Source organism: Pseudophryne corroboree, chromosome 1 (assembly GCF_028390025.1).
Source record: "Pseudophryne corroboree isolate aPseCor3 chromosome 1, aPseCor3.hap2, whole genome shotgun sequence".
Classification (NCBI taxonomy): Eukaryota; Metazoa; Chordata; class Amphibia; order Anura; family Myobatrachidae; genus Pseudophryne; species Pseudophryne corroboree.
Window position 1 is genome coordinate 158,565,362 of NC_086444.1, and position 20,421 is coordinate 158,585,782.

At 46.5% G+C, this 20,421-nt stretch overlaps 2 protein-coding genes across 8 annotated transcripts; one reads left to right on the top strand and one right to left on the bottom strand.

Moving 5' to 3' along the window:
• Positions 1-418: 418 nt before the first annotated feature.
• On the bottom strand, positions 419-5,146 carry POLR2I (RNA polymerase II subunit I). 6 transcript variants are annotated; one of them, XM_063963778.1, is made up of 6 exons: positions 5,073-5,146; positions 3,761-3,815; positions 2,461-2,534; positions 1,978-2,052; positions 1,822-1,873; positions 419-553 (listed from the first exon to the last, which is right to left on the bottom strand). In XM_063963778.1, exons 1-6 carry the CDS (start codon positions 5,093-5,095, stop codon positions 491-493), a joined length of 342 nt encoding a protein of 113 aa, XP_063819848.1. In that variant the 5' UTR covers positions 5,096-5,146; the 3' UTR covers positions 419-490. The 6 variants fall into 6 exon arrangements, with proteins under 6 accessions (XP_063819848.1, XP_063819845.1, XP_063819840.1 ...); XM_063963775.1 differs by having other exon boundaries at positions 3,752-3,815; XM_063963770.1 differs by lacking the exon at positions 5,073-5,146 and adding an exon at positions 4,870-5,048 and having other exon boundaries at positions 3,752-3,815.
• Positions 5,109-10,430, top strand: BLOC1S3 (biogenesis of lysosomal organelles complex 1 subunit 3). 2 transcript variants are annotated; one of them, XM_063963763.1, is made up of 2 exons: positions 5,109-5,197; positions 9,365-10,430. In XM_063963763.1, exon 2 carries the CDS (start codon positions 9,384-9,386, stop codon positions 9,936-9,938), a length of 555 nt encoding a protein of 184 aa, XP_063819833.1. In that variant the 5' UTR covers positions 5,109-5,197; positions 9,365-9,383; the 3' UTR covers positions 9,939-10,430. The 2 variants fall into 2 exon arrangements, with proteins under 2 accessions (XP_063819833.1, XP_063819837.1); XM_063963767.1 differs by having other exon boundaries at positions 5,191-5,306.
• Positions 10,431-20,421: the final 9,991 nt, after the last annotated feature.

The following is a 20,421-nucleotide window of genomic DNA, read 5'->3' on the forward strand; positions in this document are numbered from 1 at the left end:
AGCATTATCCCATATGGCAGTGGTTCTCAAGCTGTGTGCCGCTGCACCCTGGGGTGCCTCAGGACACTTACAGGGGTGCCCTGGGTTGGTAGTCCAGGACTAAGTCAAATTATTTATGGTCAATGTAACAGGCAAAACCAGTGGTGCTGGCTGTCAGTCATAAAATATGTTGACAAACAAAAGCAAATCCTGTCCCTCACCACATAACAGAACCTAAGGATGACGGATAAATGCAATTTACTTAATTTTTTATTTCAAAATTTCTCAATAATGAATTTTGGCCTAGGGGTGCCGTGAATAAAATTCTGATACTCTAGGTCGCCATGATTCAAAAAAGTTTGGGAACCACTGCCGTATGGTAACCCGGGCAAGAGAACAGTGCACTTTCCATGCAAAATAATACACATGAACATTTGCATGATTTAAATAAAAAAATTGACATTTATTCAAAATAAAAACCTCTAAGCACAAACTGGATAAACTAAGGAGATCACTCTGTCCAACGATGCCCGCAGTGTGGTGCAGTACAGACATAATATAGTCTCATGGCATCCTAAAAGAAAAAAAATCAAAATTCATGTAAAAAAAACAACCCAAAAGATTTAAATTGGTCTAAATCTTTGTTCTGAAGCCATATAAAAGAAAATCTGTAGGAAATGAGGTGGCATTTGATACCAACTAGACTCCAGAGATGTTTGGCACAACTTCTCAGTGCCAGAGGAGCTATGGAACTAGGCTCATATATGACCTGCCAAAAATCAATAACTTCAGGGACAACATAGCTACTCCTATATCAGCCCCATAGTTAGTCACTAAAACAGCCTAACCTCATATTTACAACAGGTGCACAATAAAACATGGCACGGTGCAGCAATGGAGGAAGCGGAGGAGACGGATCGGACGGGGGAGGAGACGGGGAGCAGCGGCGGAGGCTCACGGCAGCGTCCACCCGGCTCCAGCAAGCGGGACCTCGCTTGCTGGAGCCGGGTGGACGCTGCTGCTGGGTTCCTGCTCTCCCCGCTGCAGCGCTGCTCCCACGTCTCCTGCTCTCAACTCACTCATCTCAATCCGACTTTTTTTAAAGTCGAATTGAGATTGTCGGAAACGGGGCTAAAACCTGTCGGGTTTGGCCCAGTTTCCGACAATGCACGCTGATCGGCGGCTGAAGCGTGCATTCCGACAAGTCGGGTTCCCGACTTGTCGGAATAAATGGGGCTGTAATGAATAGGTCGAAACCCATAGACTGGGGAAGATTACTTCTGCAATCACCACAGTCCACTCACCCGTGCCTGTTACTGTTTGTACTTTTATTTTGGTTTGGAAAAATACAAGTTGTAAACAAATTATCTAAATTTGTGTTCTGATATCAAAAGCGGAGATCTTAAGCACAGTTACAAGACACTGCAGCATATAATGCCTTGTTGCCTCTATGATCAATGTGAACAACTTGACGGTAAGCTAAATGCAGATAAACATCAGCAGCTTTTACACCAGGAGCAATATCACTAGTAATTGCATTCACGTTATTGGTTTAGCCCGCTACATGACTGTCTAGGGGACTGGTGCATTTTAACTCCGCCACTGCTAAGAGAATAAGAGTCTCTCTACAGATATACCCCATGCCTGAAATAAAAGGTTGGTTGGTTTTGCCTTTAAAACAGTTGCTTTAAATCTAGCGACTGTCTCGCCTGAAATTGCTCCAGCTCCCGCAAAACACTGGCTGGTACATTTGGCTCTAAGAGTGTAGTCTTCAGGTAGGGGACACTGTAGGTTGAGGGACAACAGTATGTAAGCTGGAATAGACAAAATATAATACAATACCTCGGCTCTGGCACTGTGAGACTGGAAAAACACTGCTTCTTTATGCCCGCACCTGCATGAGAGAAGTGTATTAGATACAGTCCTGGTAAAACAATACAAGAGAGTGTGAGAGAGAATAGGAATAGGCATTCTGCTCTGTAAGATGAGACCACTTACTTTGAACAGGGATGATCCTCAGTACGAGGCAGTGTGGGGTCTTGGGACACATCAGCAATGATCTGAGTCAGCTCACTGAGCAAAGACATGGAAATCAGTTGGAGGAGAATAATTCTAGGATACCTCATTTTAACAGTTCAAACCACTGCATCTTACTATCCAGATACGAGTTAGCTGGAAGAGACTTCACCAGCTATAAACCTCCCAGATCACTCCAGAACATGTAGATAACAGGTCATTATTTCAAATTACAGACATCTGTTTAGTACTTATTCATTCACAAACATGTCCAGTGTGATTAATATAGTGTATTGTAACCAGAGATAAAATATGTTGGGACAGTACAAACCAAAGAGGTATACTGGCAAACTTCTGTTCAAAGTAATAATGTTTATGAAGAACCATACATCTTTCTCATCACAGTACAAATGTTGGAGGATAACATAAGCATACGGGTAGCACACGCCAAGATAGGATACTCACTCTACTTCATGCGTAATCTTATTAACATATATACAGCTGTTGTCGGCCTCTTGTTGGTAATCACAGTTTCGGCACTGTAAATAAAATGATGTGACTTAAAGCAGTTGCCTTATCAGGAAAATAAAAAAAAAGAAAATGAATCCACTATACAGATAAAACAGAGCCCATGAGACACTTTATTCCTACTGAGTAGGAGGTATGAACTAGCACCTACTCAGAGCCAGGGTGTTATGCTATACTAAACTGGGACCCATGGTGTATTCTATGGAGAATATAACTTTTAGGTACACTCCAAAAATAGAAAAGAAAGCTTCACACCACAACTGTAACATGTAAGAAAACCAGCCATGTACCCCTCACATTGCAGCTTAATGCAGACATAACTGAGGCTAAGCTAATGAATATTTTAGGAGATAAACAGTAAGCTTATGTGGTAAAATGATTGCCTATAAGTGGTATGAGGTCACAGTGCACATGTCTGAGGAGGCATCTACTGACAGCCAGAATACACCTTGAAGCCACTGGGTGGATTATCTAAGAGCTCTGGGATGAAACAAAGGCATGAATGAGGTCTATTGGATTGGGCAAGCAGGCTTACAATTAATGCACACTATCCATGCAAAACAGAACTACCAGAGTTAGAGTGCAGGCCTAGATCATCTATTACTATAGGTGTTCTTTAAAACAGCAACTCCTCTTAAATAGCATGTCCTTTATCTTAACTGTCCTCCTAGAAATCATTAGCTTCACACTCTCTCTGGAGGGCTGACAGCCACATATAGACTCAGGCATGAAGGCAGAGTTGGGAGAAGGAGGGGGAGGATTTGACAGTGTATACAGAGCTCACATGGGTCTTTCAGGTCACCCATCTATGCTCATTTTATTACATGCTATGTGATTGTCACGACATAATTATAAATCATTAACAGCAGAATGCAGAAACAAACCAAGGACAAATTATTTAGTTAACAAGACTCTTTTTATAGGCCAGGTATGGGGAACCTTCGGCCCCCCAGCTGTTGTTGAACTTTACATCCCACCATGCCCTGCAACAATTTTAGCATCGCCAAATAGCAAAACTGTAGCAAGGCATGCTGGTATGTGTAGTTCAACAACAGCTGGAGGGCCGAAGGTTCCCCATCCCTGTTATAGGCTGTCACAGTGATACTACATCCATATATACAATTTCATTTTTTCTCTATTCCCCACCATTTATGACTAGCAATGGGATGGAACTTTGCCATCATGTGCTCATTATCCTTGTACAGTCCCAGACTGAAACAGAGTATACCTTACTTACAGCATACAGGAGGATGCGATTCTCTTTGTCTTCTTTAGGATACAACATGTTGTTGCTACAAAAGAAGAAGAAAACTGTATGAGCGGCAGCCGGTTACCTCCTTGTTAATACTCAGTCCTGTTTTATTACAGTGTTTATTCCCAACTTTAAAGTGTTGCAAAATATGCAGGTGATATATAAATTAGTGTTATTAATGATAACATGCAATTTAACTGGATGTGGAGTTTAATAAACACAACAGCAAAGCCCAACGGTACGCTGCAGGAATATTTCCATAAGGCTTGTTGATTTAGTGCCTTGGCTATCAGGACATGTACACAGATTAGCGCTTCGTTTACTAAAAAAAAAAAATGTAAACAAAACATTTAAGAGCCGATTTTAATAGGGGCTACGTTCCATTGGAACAGAGCTGGAACATCTACATAATAGTATTCTTCATCATCCTTGAATCATGCTGATTTCCCCCCTAAACATTAGTTGGCAGCCCTATAGGGGTGTGCATTAAAATACACTCGCCTCTAGGAAAGGGCACCAAATCAACATACTACGGGGCAGTCTAACAGATTAGGGGTCCCCGTCTCTCACACGCACGGTCCTGATTAGACACTGTGCACAGATCTCCTGGAAAATGGCACCTGCACCTTTCCTCCCAATGATTTCTGTGGCGCCAACAGAGAAGTGTTATGAACAGGGTTTGCAGTGTGAGCCTCCCTGGATCCAGGGGCCCATGTGCACTACACACCCTGCCCTCATTATAGATAGGCCCACGCTTACCTAACTGCCCCTTCTGTAACATGGGCTAGCTGGGGGTCAGCTATCCATTACAGTTGTTGTACAGCACTATGGTATATGTCACCACAATACAATATACACAGTTATGCCCTCTCGCAGACACTCCTGGCTGAGCAGCAAACACGTAATAGGGATAAGTGTGAGGGTAAGGTTGATTCTATTTCGGAGTGGGAGAAGGGACCCCGTGAGGATAAGGGAGCCCCCGGAGCTGTCTGTAGGTAACTCTCCATTTACTGGATAACAGACAAATGAAGGGACTCATGGGATCTCTCACAGACAGCGGCTGCCCTCCCTGCACACTACCCGGGGCCTCTCACCATTCCTGGCAGAACCGAATACCCACAAAGCCCGGCTCGTAAGAACCGTCGGCCTCCATCTTTAGCTCGGGCGGAAACACTGGGGATTTGGGGAGCGGTAGATGCTAGTAGGATCCCTGGTCCTACAATTCCCCACTTCCGGCTCAGCTTGCCCCACTTCCGGCGCGGCGTAGGAGGTTTCCGGGACGTGATGTCCGACTGACCTGACCGCTGCTCTCTGACTCATTCCTGTTTGGCGCTAGAACGCCAGGCTGCGTCAAGTGTAGCGAAGTCTTGCCAGACTTTCGCCCGCATAGCCCAGAAGGAGGAGCCATTTCCGCCCTGAGAGGTACACTGCTTCTGGCAATACATATCATTTACTATTGGTACTTACTGTCCTTTATCGCCAGCTAGTTCCTGCCGGTGTCTGTACTGTCATACAGCCCTGAAGGGAAAAGGTAATCCATGCTTGTTAAACACGTGTTGGCAGTCCCACAAACCAGTGTGTTATTGGTTCCGCGCAGTGCACCATACAGGTGTGGTTCATAGTAGGGTCGACCACTATTTGTCTACAGTGATTAGGTCGAAGTTGTTTCTAGGTCGACATGGTCACTATGTCGACAGGACAAAAGGTTGACATGTTTTTTTAAACTTATTTTGGTGTCGTTTTTTTCGTAAAGTGACCGGGAACCCCAATTAGTGCACCATGTCCTCTTGCATGGGTCGCTTCGCTCGCCATGCTTCAGGCAAGGTTTATCGTTCTCAATCGTAGTCCACGTGGATCATAAAGTATGAAAAAGACAAAAAAATTAAATAAACTGTGAAAAACTTATGTCGACCTTTTGTCATGTCGACCTAGAAACCATGTCGGCGTAATCACTGTCGACCAGTAGTGGTCAACCTAAAGACCGGATACCGCACCATACATAGGAGCTGTGAACCTGTTCTAGTCTTGGCTATAGGTCATTAACACTACAATCACATGGACACTGTGTAACCACTGTAATTTGAGCTCACAGAGCTCTGGGTGCTGTGTCACATCTCTGAATATTTCTGGAAGATGGAATATTCTACCATGGCCATTACTGAATCATTGTGCTTATGATGTACTAAATACCACCCATCTCTAGAGATTGCGCTAACTGAGCCATATAGTCTGTATTTTCACTAAACGTTTTTTATTCATTTTTTAAATATTGATATGTTTTTATGCAATGGAATTTTTAAACCAGTAAAATTATGTATTACTTTATTTGAGCTTCATTGTTTCACCTGACAGGGAGCAGATACAGGGGGTGGTTATGGTGTGTACACACGGTGAGATAGTTTCTTACGATTTTGACTATATAGTCAAAATCGTAAGAAAAGTTAGTGCAGGTCGCAAGGTGAAAGTCACCTTGCAATCCCAATGCGATGCCGATGCGCAGTCGGCATCGCAAACGTAGATAGACTGTGCAGGCAAGTCAATTTTGACTATCTCATAGAAGAGATAGTCAAAATTGACACTTAGCCAAAATCGCACATAGGGGGTCATTCCGACCCGCTCGCTGCAGTTTGTCGCAGTGATCGGGTCGGTACTGCGCATGCGCCGGCGCATGGCAACCGTCGTTGCCTAGCGATCGCCTCTGAGGCAGAGGAGGTTGTTGGGTGGGAGGGGGCTGGACGGCGGCGTCAAGTTGCCGTTTAGGGGGAGCGGTCCGGCCAACGCAGGCGTGGCTGGACCGTTGGGGGGCGGCCACGGCGGCTGCGTGACGTCATAGGCAGCCACTGCGGGCCGGGGAGCGACGAGTAGCTCCCGGCCAGCACGCTAAAGCTGCGCTGGTCGGGAGCTACTCATGAAGTGCAAAGGCATCGCCACTGTGCGATGCTTTTGCACTTCTGCGGGGGGGGGGGAGGGCGGCACTGACATGCGGGGCGGACCTGTGCTGGGCGTCCCCCCGCATGTCAGTGTGAATGATCGTAGCTGTGCTAAATTTAGCACAGCTACGATCAACTCGGAATGACCCCCATAATCAGGATCGCAAACACACTCATTATGTGCTTGCGATGCCGACCTAGCCCCTGTCGCATAGTGAGAATCTGGCATGGGGGGGGGGGTCATTCCCACCCGATCGCTCGCTGCAGTTTCTCGCAGCGATCTGGTCGGCACCGCAGTGTGCTGGCGCATGCCATCTATCGTTGCCTAGCGATCGCCTCTGAGGCAGAGGCGGTCGCTGTGCGGGAGGGGGCTGGACGGCGGCGCGGTCCGGCCAACGCAGGCGTGGCCGGACCGGTGGGGGGGGGGGGGTTTCGGGCCGCTGCGGCTGCGTGACGGGGAGCAACGAGTAGCTCCCAGTCAGCACGCAAAAGCTGCGCTGGTCGGGAGCTACTCTTGAAGTGCAAAGGCTGCCGTGGCACTTCTGCGGGGGCGCATGTCAGTGTGAATGATCGTAGCTGTGCTAAATTCAGCACAGCTACGATCATCTCGGAATGACCCCCGTAGCCCGAAACTTACCGTGTGTAAGAGCCATTATTCAGAGTTGTTAGCAAACCAAAAAATCACACTAAAGGGCAAAACCATGCTGCACTGCAGGAGGGGGCAGATGTAACGTGTGCAGAGCGATTTCGTGATATTGTTTCTGTGCAGGGTAATTACTGGCTGCTTTATAGTTGCACTGCAATTTAGATTTCACTTTGAATACACCACACCCAAATCTCTTTGCACATGTTACAGCTGCCCCACCTGCAGTGCAACATGGTCTTGCCCATTACTGTGATTTTTTTCTTGGTTTGCTAGCAACTCTGAATAACCCCCACTATCCATTTATTATTATACTCTGAGTAGTGTTCTTTTTGACCTATAAGTAGTGAATTACATTCTGTGACTTAACATTGTAATGGGCAATGTATGTGATGGGTCCCTCCCCTGTTGCTAAAGCATTCCAGTCCATAGCAATGCGACCCTCTGGCTGGCTCCAGTAATCCATGCTGAAATGTTTATTATCATCGCACCTTGCAAACTGGCCCTGATCTGACTTCAGTACATGTGTCCATCACTTACAGCAACCAAAGGGTACAGAATGAGGCGCATGATTGCATATATAGTGAGAACTTTGTGTTTTAGGTTTATCTTTTTATAATATCACTATTTCATCTTCTTTGGATTGCCACTTACAGGGTCTGTTGATATGGAAAATCTTAATATGTACTTAGGGACGTTTCTAGATAATTTGGCTCCCAGTAAGAACAATAAAAAAAAATGTGACCCCCTCCCCCCATAGCCATTCTAAAATTCAATTGTTTGTGCAGGTATTCGGATGATAGACAGTGTCTAGTTAGACAGTCAATAGATAGACAACATATGTTAGATAGACATTAGGTCGACAGGGTGAGACGGTCGACATGAAAATGGTTGACATAAAAAAGATAGACACTGTTTTCGTTATTTTTTATTTGTCATGTTTTTGGACTTTTGCATATCTTCTCTATCCATGTTGGCAGATAAACCTTGTGGCGAGCAGATGCCTTTCTACAATTGAGAGTCCCAGGTGTCAAAACTATCCGCACAAACCCCAAAAATGCACAAAAAAAATGGTGTCTACCTTTTTCATGTCGACCATTTTCATGTCGACCTTTAGACCCTGTGACCTTTTGACTGTCTAACATGTGGTGTCTATCTATAGACTGTCTAACTAGACCACACCTCCCCATCATCTCCACAGCTGCTCTCACACTTTCAGGTATCGGAGTCCTCTTCTTTTCCCTGACAGATGCTAGAGGTCCTGTAGAACCTCTAGCATCTGTCTCCTCCAAGGCTGTGGCCATTTTGGGTGGGACATTGTGATCAGTATTCTATATGCGGTTGACTAGACCGCATAGAATACTGCTGCAGAGTCACTGGCTACAGCACCCCATGCAGTCGGCTCGCCTGGCCCTAGAAATGGCCCTCGTACCAAGGTTAAAGTATCTCTAGGTTACGGGAACCAGCAGTTGTCAAAGGTTATTTATGCTAAAGCATAGTAACAGTGTTGCGAGGTTAAGTGATTTTGTGTTACGAACAGATCAGTGCATCCATTGACATTCACCGGCTCGCTGCCCCTACCATGTTCTTGCTCCAGCAACTCTTCTATTCCTCCAACTGTAAAGGGAGTCGTCATTGGTCAGAATATTGAATACTGTAAAGTCAGCTGAGACTTCCTCGGAAACCGTAATCCTCTTTGTACGACATAACTGACAGCGGCACACCCTCCATTCTCTGCTCCTACATTTCTGGGTAGGATGAAAATAAATAAATAAATCGCCCACCACTGCTCCATGCAGCTATTTTTCTGGTGCATTGTGTGACTGATGGATTACTTGGAATGTGCTAGGGAAGAGCAAGAGGAAAGAGTCCCTACCATAAGAGCTTACATATTAAGTAAAAGGGGTGAATTGGGTCAAACTCATGGTGAAGGGTTGAAGGCGTGCCCTTTCATTTATGTTTAATACTACAAGTAATCTGCATATATGTTTTTAACACTTTACTTTTTTTTTCCAGCCATTTTTTTGTTTTAAAGATGTCTTCTCGAAGCGTACAAACTGTTGTAAAGGGGGAAGCGTCTGAAACTGATGATGAGGAAGAGATGTATGTGACTTCTATACCAACTGGATCATTCTCTAGTATCTGTGGTGTGAAAATCCAAGGAGAAGCTTCAGAGACTGATGATGAGGATGATAGTGTTGCTGAGAGGAATGAGACACTTTCCATGAAGCTGGAGAAGGACCTACCTCCATTGGTGGTCATCAGGAACGATCAAGAAGGTTCTCCGGTTGGTATGGAAGAGAAACCTATTGTGAATATACAGCAGCCGGGCCGTTACAGCACACTACTACAGCAGAAACTTTTGGAAAGCAATGCTCGCCTGTACCATGATGTTAGCAACACCATTCGCCAGGTCTATCATACAACCACGAATGAGATCCGAACGTTGACCAGTCAGCTTAACAACTCACAAAATGGGATTATTAATGCATCCCACAGCATCCGACTTGCCCTAGAAGATCTGAAAGGAGTATCTGAGAAGATTGACATCATAACCAGCTGTAATCTACTTCCTGATATCAAGATATAATTGCTCTGAACTTTGGTTTTAACAATTAGAGTTTAAGGCTGGACATAGACAGTACACTAGTACAGACGAAGGGAGGAATGACAGCCCGATAATCAAGGCGCCTGACCGATGGTCTGATAACCAAAGGAAACAGACTTTTTCAGCCGTTTCCAGGCTGTGAACGATTATAATTCACGCCTGTGCACTGAATAATAATCGTTAGGCACAGTCGTGTCCTCAGCTGAGCGGAATATCATTGTTCAGGGTTGTGGCCAGCTCAAGTCTACCTTTGTACCCGTTTTCTGTCTCTACATTATACTTTATATCCAAGGGTAAAAAGCTATTGGACCTCGGATTTCATAATTTCTAATGTCGGAAAGTGGTTTTCATATGCTATTACTTGTACTCTTACTGGGGATATCTACCCAACTAAATAATTGAGAAAGTTATTTATGTTTGCACAAATACCATTTGGGTGTATTAAGTATAATTAAAAGACTTCATTCTAAAGAACTTGAGGGTTTTTTTCGTATATACCTCTATAATCTTGAGCACATTTTGGGCCTTTAGAAATAGGGAGTTTAAAAATCGAATATCTTATGTTTATTGTTAATAAAGCTGTAATGTCTTCTTTTCCTGTTTTATTAATGTTTGATTTATCTATCTATATCAAGTTTTCTCTTGCACAAGTTCTTATTCCCATTTGCGTCTAAATCTCACACATTGGTTCCGCATGCTGGGGTAACAGCTGTTAAGAAAAAACTCCTAAAATGTTTAATGTCGCTTGTATCTCTTTCTTTTCATCGGGGGGGGGGGGGGGAGGATTCAGTTGTTTCCCTGTGGATAACTTTAGTTGTTGCTACGTTCAGGCCCCTATTATTTCAGCAGAGACTCTCAGGCTCTGCTCCGCTCTCTCACATGCAGCCAGGAGGGTCACTGTACGGTATGAATACCACACTTCTGACTCCACATGATACGACACTGCCAGGCTGCTGTGCCCTGATCGATGTGGCTGCATATCCGGACTGCGCATAGTATATAATACTAGTTACTGTTCGTGATAAACACCCTTTCACTGTCCCGTGCCCCAGTCACAGAGTCTCGCTTTACTGCAGGGAGGATGTGACATAAATCTGTAAATGACAGCTCTTTTTGATTCCAGAGACCTATTCAGGTTTTAGAGACCTGTCCCTATTTTTTCATCTACGACCAACTACATGAGAGATCAACTTTAGCAGCCTGTGAGATGCAGGTCTCACCATTATCTCTTATCCTCTGTACCTTTCATATTTAAAATGCAAAAAAGTGTAATCCAATTAGGAGATGTAACACTGTAGGAATTGTACTGTATTGTACTCTAGCGGATGTGGTGACAGTATTTTGGGCCTGTCATTTGCCAGGTCACTAGCTTCAGTGGTCAAACACTCTTGTGTCTCGAGTCTGTCATCTAAGTTGTCTTCACTCAGAAAAAGGAATGAACTGTTCACCTAGTTGGCGCAATGCTGCCCGTCCACTACAAACACCTACGTAAAAATCACCGTTTTACATGAACAGATTAAACTATAAAAGAGAGCGGTGTTTATATATGTCCAAAGCGCATGTGAAACAAATAATAGAAAAGGTACATTCCTTTCTTTTACTGAAGGTAAGCGATGTTCTTCATAAGGGTTTCACTGATGGAACTTTCCTCCTCAAGATATCGTATCGTGGTCATGCAAATGAAAGAAGAGGGACAAATGTGTAGACCAATTTTCACACAGAACTCAAATTCAATCTTCTATATCACTAGGACAAAAGGGCGTACCCAACTCACATAGAGACAAGTGAGTTGAAACCCATAAAGGTATCTTTAAGAAATTCCTTTCAACATGGACATGAAGATTTCAAGCGTACCCAGAACTCACACTGATGGCGAGATGGAGAAACACATAAAGGTATCTTTCAAGCCTGTCAGAGGCATAACCCCACTTTCACAAAATGGAAGTAAAACATGGGTATCTTTCTCAGGAAACAATAAGATGCGTACCACAACTCACTCAAAGTTAGGTAGATGACTCCTATCAAGGTATCTTTAGCCTTTAAACACTTGATCTGTGCAGGGGGATGATATCCCAGAAAAATTCCAGCTGTTGATGAACTACACATACCAGCATGCCTTTCAACAGTTTTATTATTTGGTCATGCTAAAACTGTTGCACGGCATGCTGGGATATGTAGTTCAACAACAACTGGAGGGCTGCAGGTTCCCCACCCCTGCCCAGGACTGCAACTGGGGGGGGGGGGGGGGTTATTTAAGGGGGCACCGAGGAGTTACAGAGAAGCAGGGTTTTGTTTTGTTTTTACAGGCAGTGCTGTGCTGCTCCAGTAAGACAGACGGCTCCAGGGGCAGTGTCTCTGACCCACCTGCCTGCCTGCCCGCAGCTGGCTCCGATGCTGTGTGGGTGAGCTCCAGTGCCTGGGATCTCTCCTATGCCAGCTGCTGTCTTAAACTCTCTTCTTTGCCATGCAGTGCTGTGACTAGCGTGCGGTGCATCGTGCAAGCTATAGAAGCCAGCTGTTGGTGCTGTGTTTTTCAGCAGGCTATGATCCCGGCTGCCTGCCCAGCACCAACTGATAACAAGCTGCCGGCTACACACCATTGAGAGGACACAAGCTTTTACTTGTTAACAGGTGCAGTCATCGATGTTACAGAAATCAAAGGCTCACTTTGCTAGCTATCCACTTGACAGTGGAAACTAAGAGCCTGGACAACCTCCAACTCTCACCGAGTATCACTACAGCAGCTTTATGGTGCGTTTAAAGACAGACTTTATTATCGGCACTGTGCTCCCAGGTAGCAGTATCAACCTCCGCTTTGCCTCCCAGGTGGGGGATTTCGTGTAGTTTATAGGGGGATGTGATGTAGTGTACCATATAGGGTATGTAGTGTACTAATGTGTTGCAGTATATAGGGCCATGTAGTGCACTGATGTGGTGTAGCATATAAGGGGATGATGTAGTGTAGCATATAGGGTATGTAGTGCAGTGTATAGGGGCGTGTAGTGATGTAGTTCAACGTGTAGGGAACGTAGTATAGTGATGTAGTTCAGTGGATAGGGGAATGTAGTGCAGTGATGAAGTGTTATGATGTAGTGCAGTGTATGGGGACACGCAGGAGGGCATGTAGTGGAACATGCGGCTGGGGGGGCACGTGACGCTTAGGGCATTTGGGGCACATAGGGGAATATTGTCCAATAGTATCCCCTTTTTTCAAAATTTTTGATAATCTGATTATTTTAGTCTGACGGTTTGTTTGCTTTGTTGTTTTTGTTTTATTTATTTATTTCTCTTACGTCCTAGAGGATGCTGGGGACTCCGTAAGGACCATGGGGTATAGACGGGCTCCGCAGGAGACATGGGCACTCTAAAGACTTTAGAATGGGTGTGCACTGGCTCCTCCCTCTATGCCTCTCCTCCAGACCTCAGTTAGATCCTGTGCCCAGAGGAGACTGGGTGCACTGCAGGGGAGCTCTACTGAGTTTCTCTGAAAAATACTTTTTGTTAAGTTTTTTATTTTCAGGGAGCGCTACTGGCAACAGGCTCCCTGCATCGTGGGACTGAGGAGAGGGAAGCAGACCTACTTAAATGATAGGCTCTGCTTCTTAGGCTACTGGACACCATTAGCTCCAGAGGGTCCGAACGAAGGTCTCACCCTCGCCGTTCGTCCCGGAGCCGCGCCCCTGTCCTCCTCACAGAGCCGGAAGATAGAAGCCGGGTGAGTATTAAGAAGAAAGAAGACTTCAAAGGTGGCAGGAGACTTCAGATCTTCACTGAGGTAACGCGCAGCGCCATTGCTCCCACACATATACACACAGCGGGCACTGTAAGGGTGCAAGGCGCAGGGGGGGCCCCCTGGGCAGCAATATTAACCTCAAGGGACACTGGCAAATAGATTAGACACTGCAGAGGCGGTATATTGAAAAACCCCCGCCAGTATAATAATTTGAGCGGGACCGAAGCCCGCCGGTGAGGGGGCGGAGCTTGATCCTCCAGCACTAACCAGCGCCATTTTCTCCACAGCACACTGCAGAGAAGCTGGCTCCCTGGACTCTCCCCTGCTGAACACGGTTACAGAGGGCAAAAAAGAGGGGGGCACATTTAATTGGCGCAGTGAGTATATTTATATAAAAGCGCTGTACTGACTGGGATTTTATTCCAGTGTCCGGTGGCGCTGGGTGTGTGCTGCCATACTCTCTCTGTCTCTCCAAAGGGCCTTATTGGGGGACTGTCTCCATATAGTTATATCCCTGAGTGTGTGGGGGTGTCGGTACGTGTGTGTCGACATGTCTGAAGCGGAAGGCTCATCTAAGGAGGAGGTGGAGCAGATGATTGTGGTGTCTCCGTCTGCAACGCCGACACCTGATTGGTTGGATATGTGGAATGTTTTAAATGCAAATGTGTCTTTATTACATAAGAGATTGGACAAAGCAGAGTCCAGGGATAAGACAGGGTGTCAATCCATGGCTTTGATTGTGTCACAGGGTCTCAGAAACGTCCCCTTTCCCAGGTAGCAGACAATGATACCGACACGGATTCTGACTCCAGTGTCGACTACGATGATGCGAGGTTACACCCAAGGGTGGCCAAAAGTATTCATTATATTATTATTACAATAAAAGATGTTTTACATATCACAGATGACCCCTCTGTCCCTGACACAAGGGTATGCATGTTTAAGGAAAAGAAACCTGAGGTAACCTTTCCCCCATCTCATGAGCTGAACGCGTTATTTGAAAAAGCTTGGGAAACTCCAGACAAGAAACTGCAGATTCCCAAGAGAATTCTTATGGCGTATCCGTTCCCTGCACAGGACAGGTTTCGGTGGGAATCCTCACCCAGGGTGGACAAGGCTTTAACGCGCTTGTCCAAAAAGGTGGCGCTACCGTCTCCAGACACGGCAGCCCTCAAGGATCCTGCTGATTGCAGACAGGAACCTACCTTAAAATCAATTTATGCACATACGGGTGCCTTGCTCAGACCGGCAATAGCGTCGGCTTGGGTTTGTAGCGCTGTAGCAGCTTGGGCAGATACCTTGTCAGCTGACATTGATACCCTAGATAGGGATAGCATTTTATTGACCTTGGGTCACATTAAAGACGCAGTCTTATATATGAGAGACGCTTCGAGAGACGTTGGACTGTTGGGTTCAAGAGCCAACGCCATGGCGATTTTTGCTAGGCGAGCCCTGTGGACCCGCCAATGGACGGGTGATGCCGACTCAAAGAGACATATGGAAGTTTTGCCTTACAAGGGTGAGGTTTTATTTGGGGAAGGTCTCGTGGACCTGGTTTCCACAGCTACCGCGGGTAAATCTACTTTTCTCTAACGTCCTAGTGGATGCTGGGGACTCCGTAAGGACCATGGGGAATAGACGGGCTCCGCAGGAGACTGGGCACTCTGAAAAAGATGAAGTACTACTAGTGTGCACTGGCTCCTCCCTCTATGCCCCTCCTCCAGACCTCAGTTAGATCTGTGCCCGGACAGAGCTGGGTGCATTTTAGTGAGCTCTCCTGAGCTTGCTAATAAGAAAGTATTTTAGTTAGGTTTTTTATTTTCAGAGAGCTTCTGCTGGCAACAGACTCTCTGCTACGTGGGACTGAGGGGAGAGAAGCAAACCTACTAACTGCGGCTAGGTTGCGTTTCTTAGGCTACTGGACACCATTAGCTCCAGAGGGATCAAACACAGGACCTGACCGCGCCGCCGCCCCCCTCGCAGAGCCAGAAGTCAGAAGCCGGCGGGTTGAAGCAAGAAAACGTTAAAATCGGCGTCAGAAGACTCCTGTCTTCATATGAGGAAGCACACAGCACTGCAGCTGTGCGCCATTGCGCCCACACTAACCCACACACTCCGGTCACTGTAGGGTGCAGGGCGCAGGGGGGGGGGGGGGCGCCCTGGGCAGCAATTGATTACCTCCTGGCAAAAAGCAGCATATATACAGTTGGACACTGTTATATGCATGAGCCCCCGCCATTAATTTTACACAAAATCGCGGGAGAAGCCCACCGCTGAGGGGGCGGGGCCTTCTTCCTCAGCACTCACCAGCGCCATTTTCTCTCTACAGCTCCGCTGAGAGGAAGCTCCCCAGGCTCTCCCCTGCAGAAGCACGATAGAGAGGGTGAAAAAGAGAGGGGGGGCACATAAATTTGGCGTAAAAACAATATATACAGCAGCTACTGGGTTAACACTAAGTTACTGTGTGATTCCTGGGTCATATAGCGCTGGGGTGTGTGCTGGCATACTCTCTCTCTGTCTCTCCAAAGGGCCTTGTGGGGGAACTGTCTTCAAATAGAGCATCCCCTGTGTGTGTGGTGTGTCGGTACGTGTGTGTCGACATGTCTGAGGTAAAAGGCTCCCCTAAGGAGGCGATAGAGCAAATATGTGTGTGAGAGGGTGTCTCCGTCGACAACGCCGACACCTGTTTGGATATGTGTAAGTGCGGAAGTGAATTTATTGCACAAAAGATTAGAGAACAGACAGGAAATCTACCCATGTCTGTCCCTATGTCACAGAGACCTTCAGAGTCTCACAATGCTCACTATCCAAAATAATAAACACTGATATCGACACGGAGTTTGACTCCAGTGTCGACTACGATAATGCAAAGTTACAGCCAAAATGGCTGAAAGGTATTCAATATATGATTATTGTAATAAAAGATGATTTGCATATCACTGATGACTCATTTGTCCCTGACACAAGGGTACACATGTTAAGGGGAAGAAAGCTGAGGTAATTTTCCCTCCTCTCATGAGGAAAAAGAGCGGGAATCTCCAGACAAGAGACTGCAGCTTCCCACAAAGAATTCTCAGGCAGTATCCTTTCCCCACTAGGGCCAGGATGTGATGGGAATCTTCCCCTAGGGTGTCACGTTTGCACAGAAGGTAGCACTAGCTATTCTCAGGGATCCTGCAGATACCGTGCACATTCTAGTACACTACTCAGACCGGCGATTGTGTCGGCGTGGGTTTATAGCGCTGTGGCAGCGTGGACAGGTACCTTATCAGCAGAGATTGAGACCCTAGTATGCATATAGATATATATATATAGATATAGATATATTAAAGATGCTGTCTTAAGAGATAGGTATATATATATATATATATATATATATAAAACATGCCCAAAGAGACATGAGTATACTGGGTCCTAGAGTCAAAGCTATGTCGATTTCTGCTTGACGTGTCCTGTAGAATGTGCAATGGACAGATGATGCCGACTTAAGAGGCATATGGAAGGCTGAGGATTGTGTGGAGAAGGGTTCTCGGACCTGGTCTCCACAGCTATAGCTGGTAATTCTGATATTTTGCCTTATATTCCTGCACAGCCTAGGAAAGCACGACATTATCAAATGCAGCCTTTCGAATAAAGAAACAAGAAATGTGAGAAGAGTGCTTTGAATAAAAAGCCGTGCGCCACAAGAGCAGCCAACTGATCTCAAACTGGAGAAAGATGAGAGTGTCACCAACCACTCTATGTAGATACCGTCACAAAGAATTCCCAATTGAGTCCACAGGCGCTTGTGGACTCAATTGGGAATTCTTTGTGACGGTAAAGAAACAAGAAAGTCCGAGGTGCGTCCTTTCTTGCCAGAGGCGGGGGCAAAGGAAAGAAGCTGCACAACACAGCTAGTTCCCAGGAACAGAAGTCCTGCCCGGCCTCTACAAAGATCCACCGCATGTCGCTGGGGCTCCACAGGCGGAGCTAGGCCCGGTGGGGGCACGCCTTCGTAAGTTCAGCCACAAGTGGGTTCACTCCCTGTTAGATCCCTGGGCAATAGATATGGTGTCTCAGGGATACAAGCTGGACTTTGAGAAGATGCCCCCTCACCGACGGCCCTGCCGGCTTCCCCCCACGAGAGGGAAACAGTGTTAACTGCAATTCACAAATTGTATCTTCAACAGGTGGTGGTCAAGGTTCCCCTCCTTCAACAAGGAGGGGGTTATTATTCGACCATGTTGTAGTCCCGAAACCAGACGGTTCGGTCGGACCCATATTGAATTTAAAATCCCTGAGCATATACCTGAAAAGGTTCAAGTTCAAGATGGAATCGCTAAGAGCGGTTATTGCAAGCCTGAAAGGGGGAGATTTTATGGTGACTCGGGACATAAAGGATGCATACCTTCATGTCCCCATTTATCCTCCTCATCAGGCGTACCTCAGAATTGCGGTACGGGATTGTCATTACCAATTTCAGACGTTGCCGTTTGGTCTCTCCACGGCCTTGAGAATATTCACCAAGGTAATGGCGGAAATGATGGTGCTCCTGCGGAAGCAAGGTGTCACTATTATCACGTACTTGGACGATCTCCTCATAAAAGCGAGATCAAGAGAGCAGTTGCTGAACAGCGTATCACTTTCTCTGGAAGTGTAACGGCAACACGGCTGGATTCTATATATTCCAAAATCGCAGTTGGTTCTTACAGCTCATCTGCCTCTCCTAGGCATGATCCTAGACACAGACCAGAAAAGGGTTTATCTCCCGATAGAGAGAGCTCAGGAGCTCGTGACACTGGTCAGGAATCTATTAAAACCAAAACAGGTGTCAGTGCATCACTGCACTCGGGTCCTGGGAAGGAGGGTGGCATCATACGAGGCCATTCCCTTCGGCAGGTTCCATACGAGGACCTTCCAATGGGACTTACTGGACAAGTGGTCCGGATCACATCATCAGATGCATCGGTTAATCACCCTATCCCCCAGAGCCAGGGTGTCTCTCCTGTGGTGGCTGCAGAGTGCTCACCTTCTCGAAGGTCGCAGATTCGGCATTCAGGACTGGGTCCTGGTGACCACGGATGCAAGCCTCCGAGGGTGGGGGGCAGTCACACAGGGAAGAAATTTCCAGGGGCTGTGGTCAAGGCAGGAAACTTGCCTTCACATCAATATCCTGGAACTAAGGGCCATATACAACGCCCTAAGTCAAGCGGAGACCCTGCTTCGCGATCAACCGGTTCTGATTCAGTCAGACAATATCACCGCAGTGGCTCATGTAAACCGCCTAGGCGGCACAAGGAGCAGGGTGGCGATGGTAGAAGCCACCAGAATTCTTCGCTGGGCTGTTTCCTCCTTTTCCTCTCTTACCCAAGGTGCTGAGAATCATAAGGAAAAGAGGAGTGAGAACAAAACTCATTGTTCCGGATTGGCCAAGAAGGACTTGGTATCCAGAGCTGCAAGAAATGCTCACAGAGGACCCATGGCCTCTGCCTCTAGGGCAGGATCTGTTGCAGCAGGGACCTTGTATGTTCCAAGACTTACCGCAGCTGCGTTTGACGGCATGGCGGTTGGACGCCGGATCCTAGTAGAAAAGAGGGATTCCGGATGAGGTTATTCCTACGCTGATAAGGGCTAGGAAGGACGTGACGGCTAAACATTATCACCGTATACGGCGAAAATATGTTGCTGGGTGTGAGGCCAGGAATGCCTCTACAGAGGAAGTCCAGCTGGGCCGTTTCCTTCACTTCCTACAGTCGGGAGTGACATTGGGCCTAGAATTGGTTTCCATTAAGGTCCAGATTTCGACCCGATCCATTTTCTTCATACAAAAACTAGCTTCTCTACCTGAAGTTCAGACGTTTGTAAAGGGAGTGCTGCATGTTCAGCCCCTTTTTTGTGGCACCTTGGGATCTTAACGTGGTGTTGAGTTTCCTGAAATCTCACTGGTTTGAGCCACTTAAGACCGTGGAGTTAAAATATCTCACGTGGAAAGTGGTCAAAAATTGGCGGCTTTGTCATGTAAAAGCACCTATCTGGTTTTCCATATGGACAGGGCAGAATTACGGACTTGTCCGCAATTTCTGCCAAAGGTGGTGTCATCTTTTCATGTGAACCAACCTATTGTGGTGCCTGCGGCTACTCGTGACTTGGAGGATTCCAAGTTACTAGATGTAGTCAGGGCTTTGAAGATTTATGTAGCCAGATTGGCTGGAGTCAGGAAACCTGACTCGCTGTTTATCCTGTATGCATCCAACAAGCTGGGTGCTCCTGCTTCAAAGCAAACTATTGCTCGCTGGATCTGTAACACGATTCAGCAGGCTCATTCTGCGGCTGGCTTGCCGCCTCCAAAATTAGTAAAAGCCCATTCCACAAGGAAGGTGGGCTCTTCTTGGGCGGCTGCCCGAGGGGTCTCGGCATTACAACTTTGCCGAGCAGCTACTTGGTCGGGTTCAAACACTTTTGCAAAGTTCTACAAGTTTGATACCCTGGCTGAGGAGGACCTTGTGTTTGCTCATTCGGTGCTGCAGAGTCATCCGCACTCTCCCGCTTGTTTGGGAGCTTTGGTATAATCCCCATGGTCCTTACGGAGTCCCCAGCATCCACTAGGACGTTAGAGAAAATAAGATTTTACTCACCGGTAAATCTATTTCTCGTAGGCGCCCGTCCCAAGTGCGGACTTCTTTTGCAATACTTGTATATAGTTATTGCTTACATAAGGGTTATGTTATGGTTGCATCAGGCTTGTCTGCATCA

What these genes read in the sequence shown, in the direction of transcription:
- BLOC1S3 (XM_063963763.1), top strand. Translation starts at nt 9,384, where the DNA reads ATGTCTTCTCGAAGCGTACAAACTGTTGTAAAGGGGGAAGCGTCTGAA.
- POLR2I (XM_063963770.1), bottom strand. Translation starts at nt 4,928, where the DNA reads ATGGAGGCCGACGGTTCTTACGAGCCGGGCTTTGTGGGTATTCGGTTC. An exon ending in TCCTGTATGCTGTAAGTAAG is followed by an intron (nt 2,535 to 3,751) that starts GTATACTCTGTT and finishes TTTTATTTACAG; the next exon opens with TGCCGAAACTGTGATTACCA. An exon ending in AAGATTACGCATGAAGTAGA is followed by an intron (nt 2,053 to 2,460) that starts GTGAGTATCCTA and finishes GTCTTTGCTCAG; the next exon opens with TGAGCTGACTCAGATCATTG.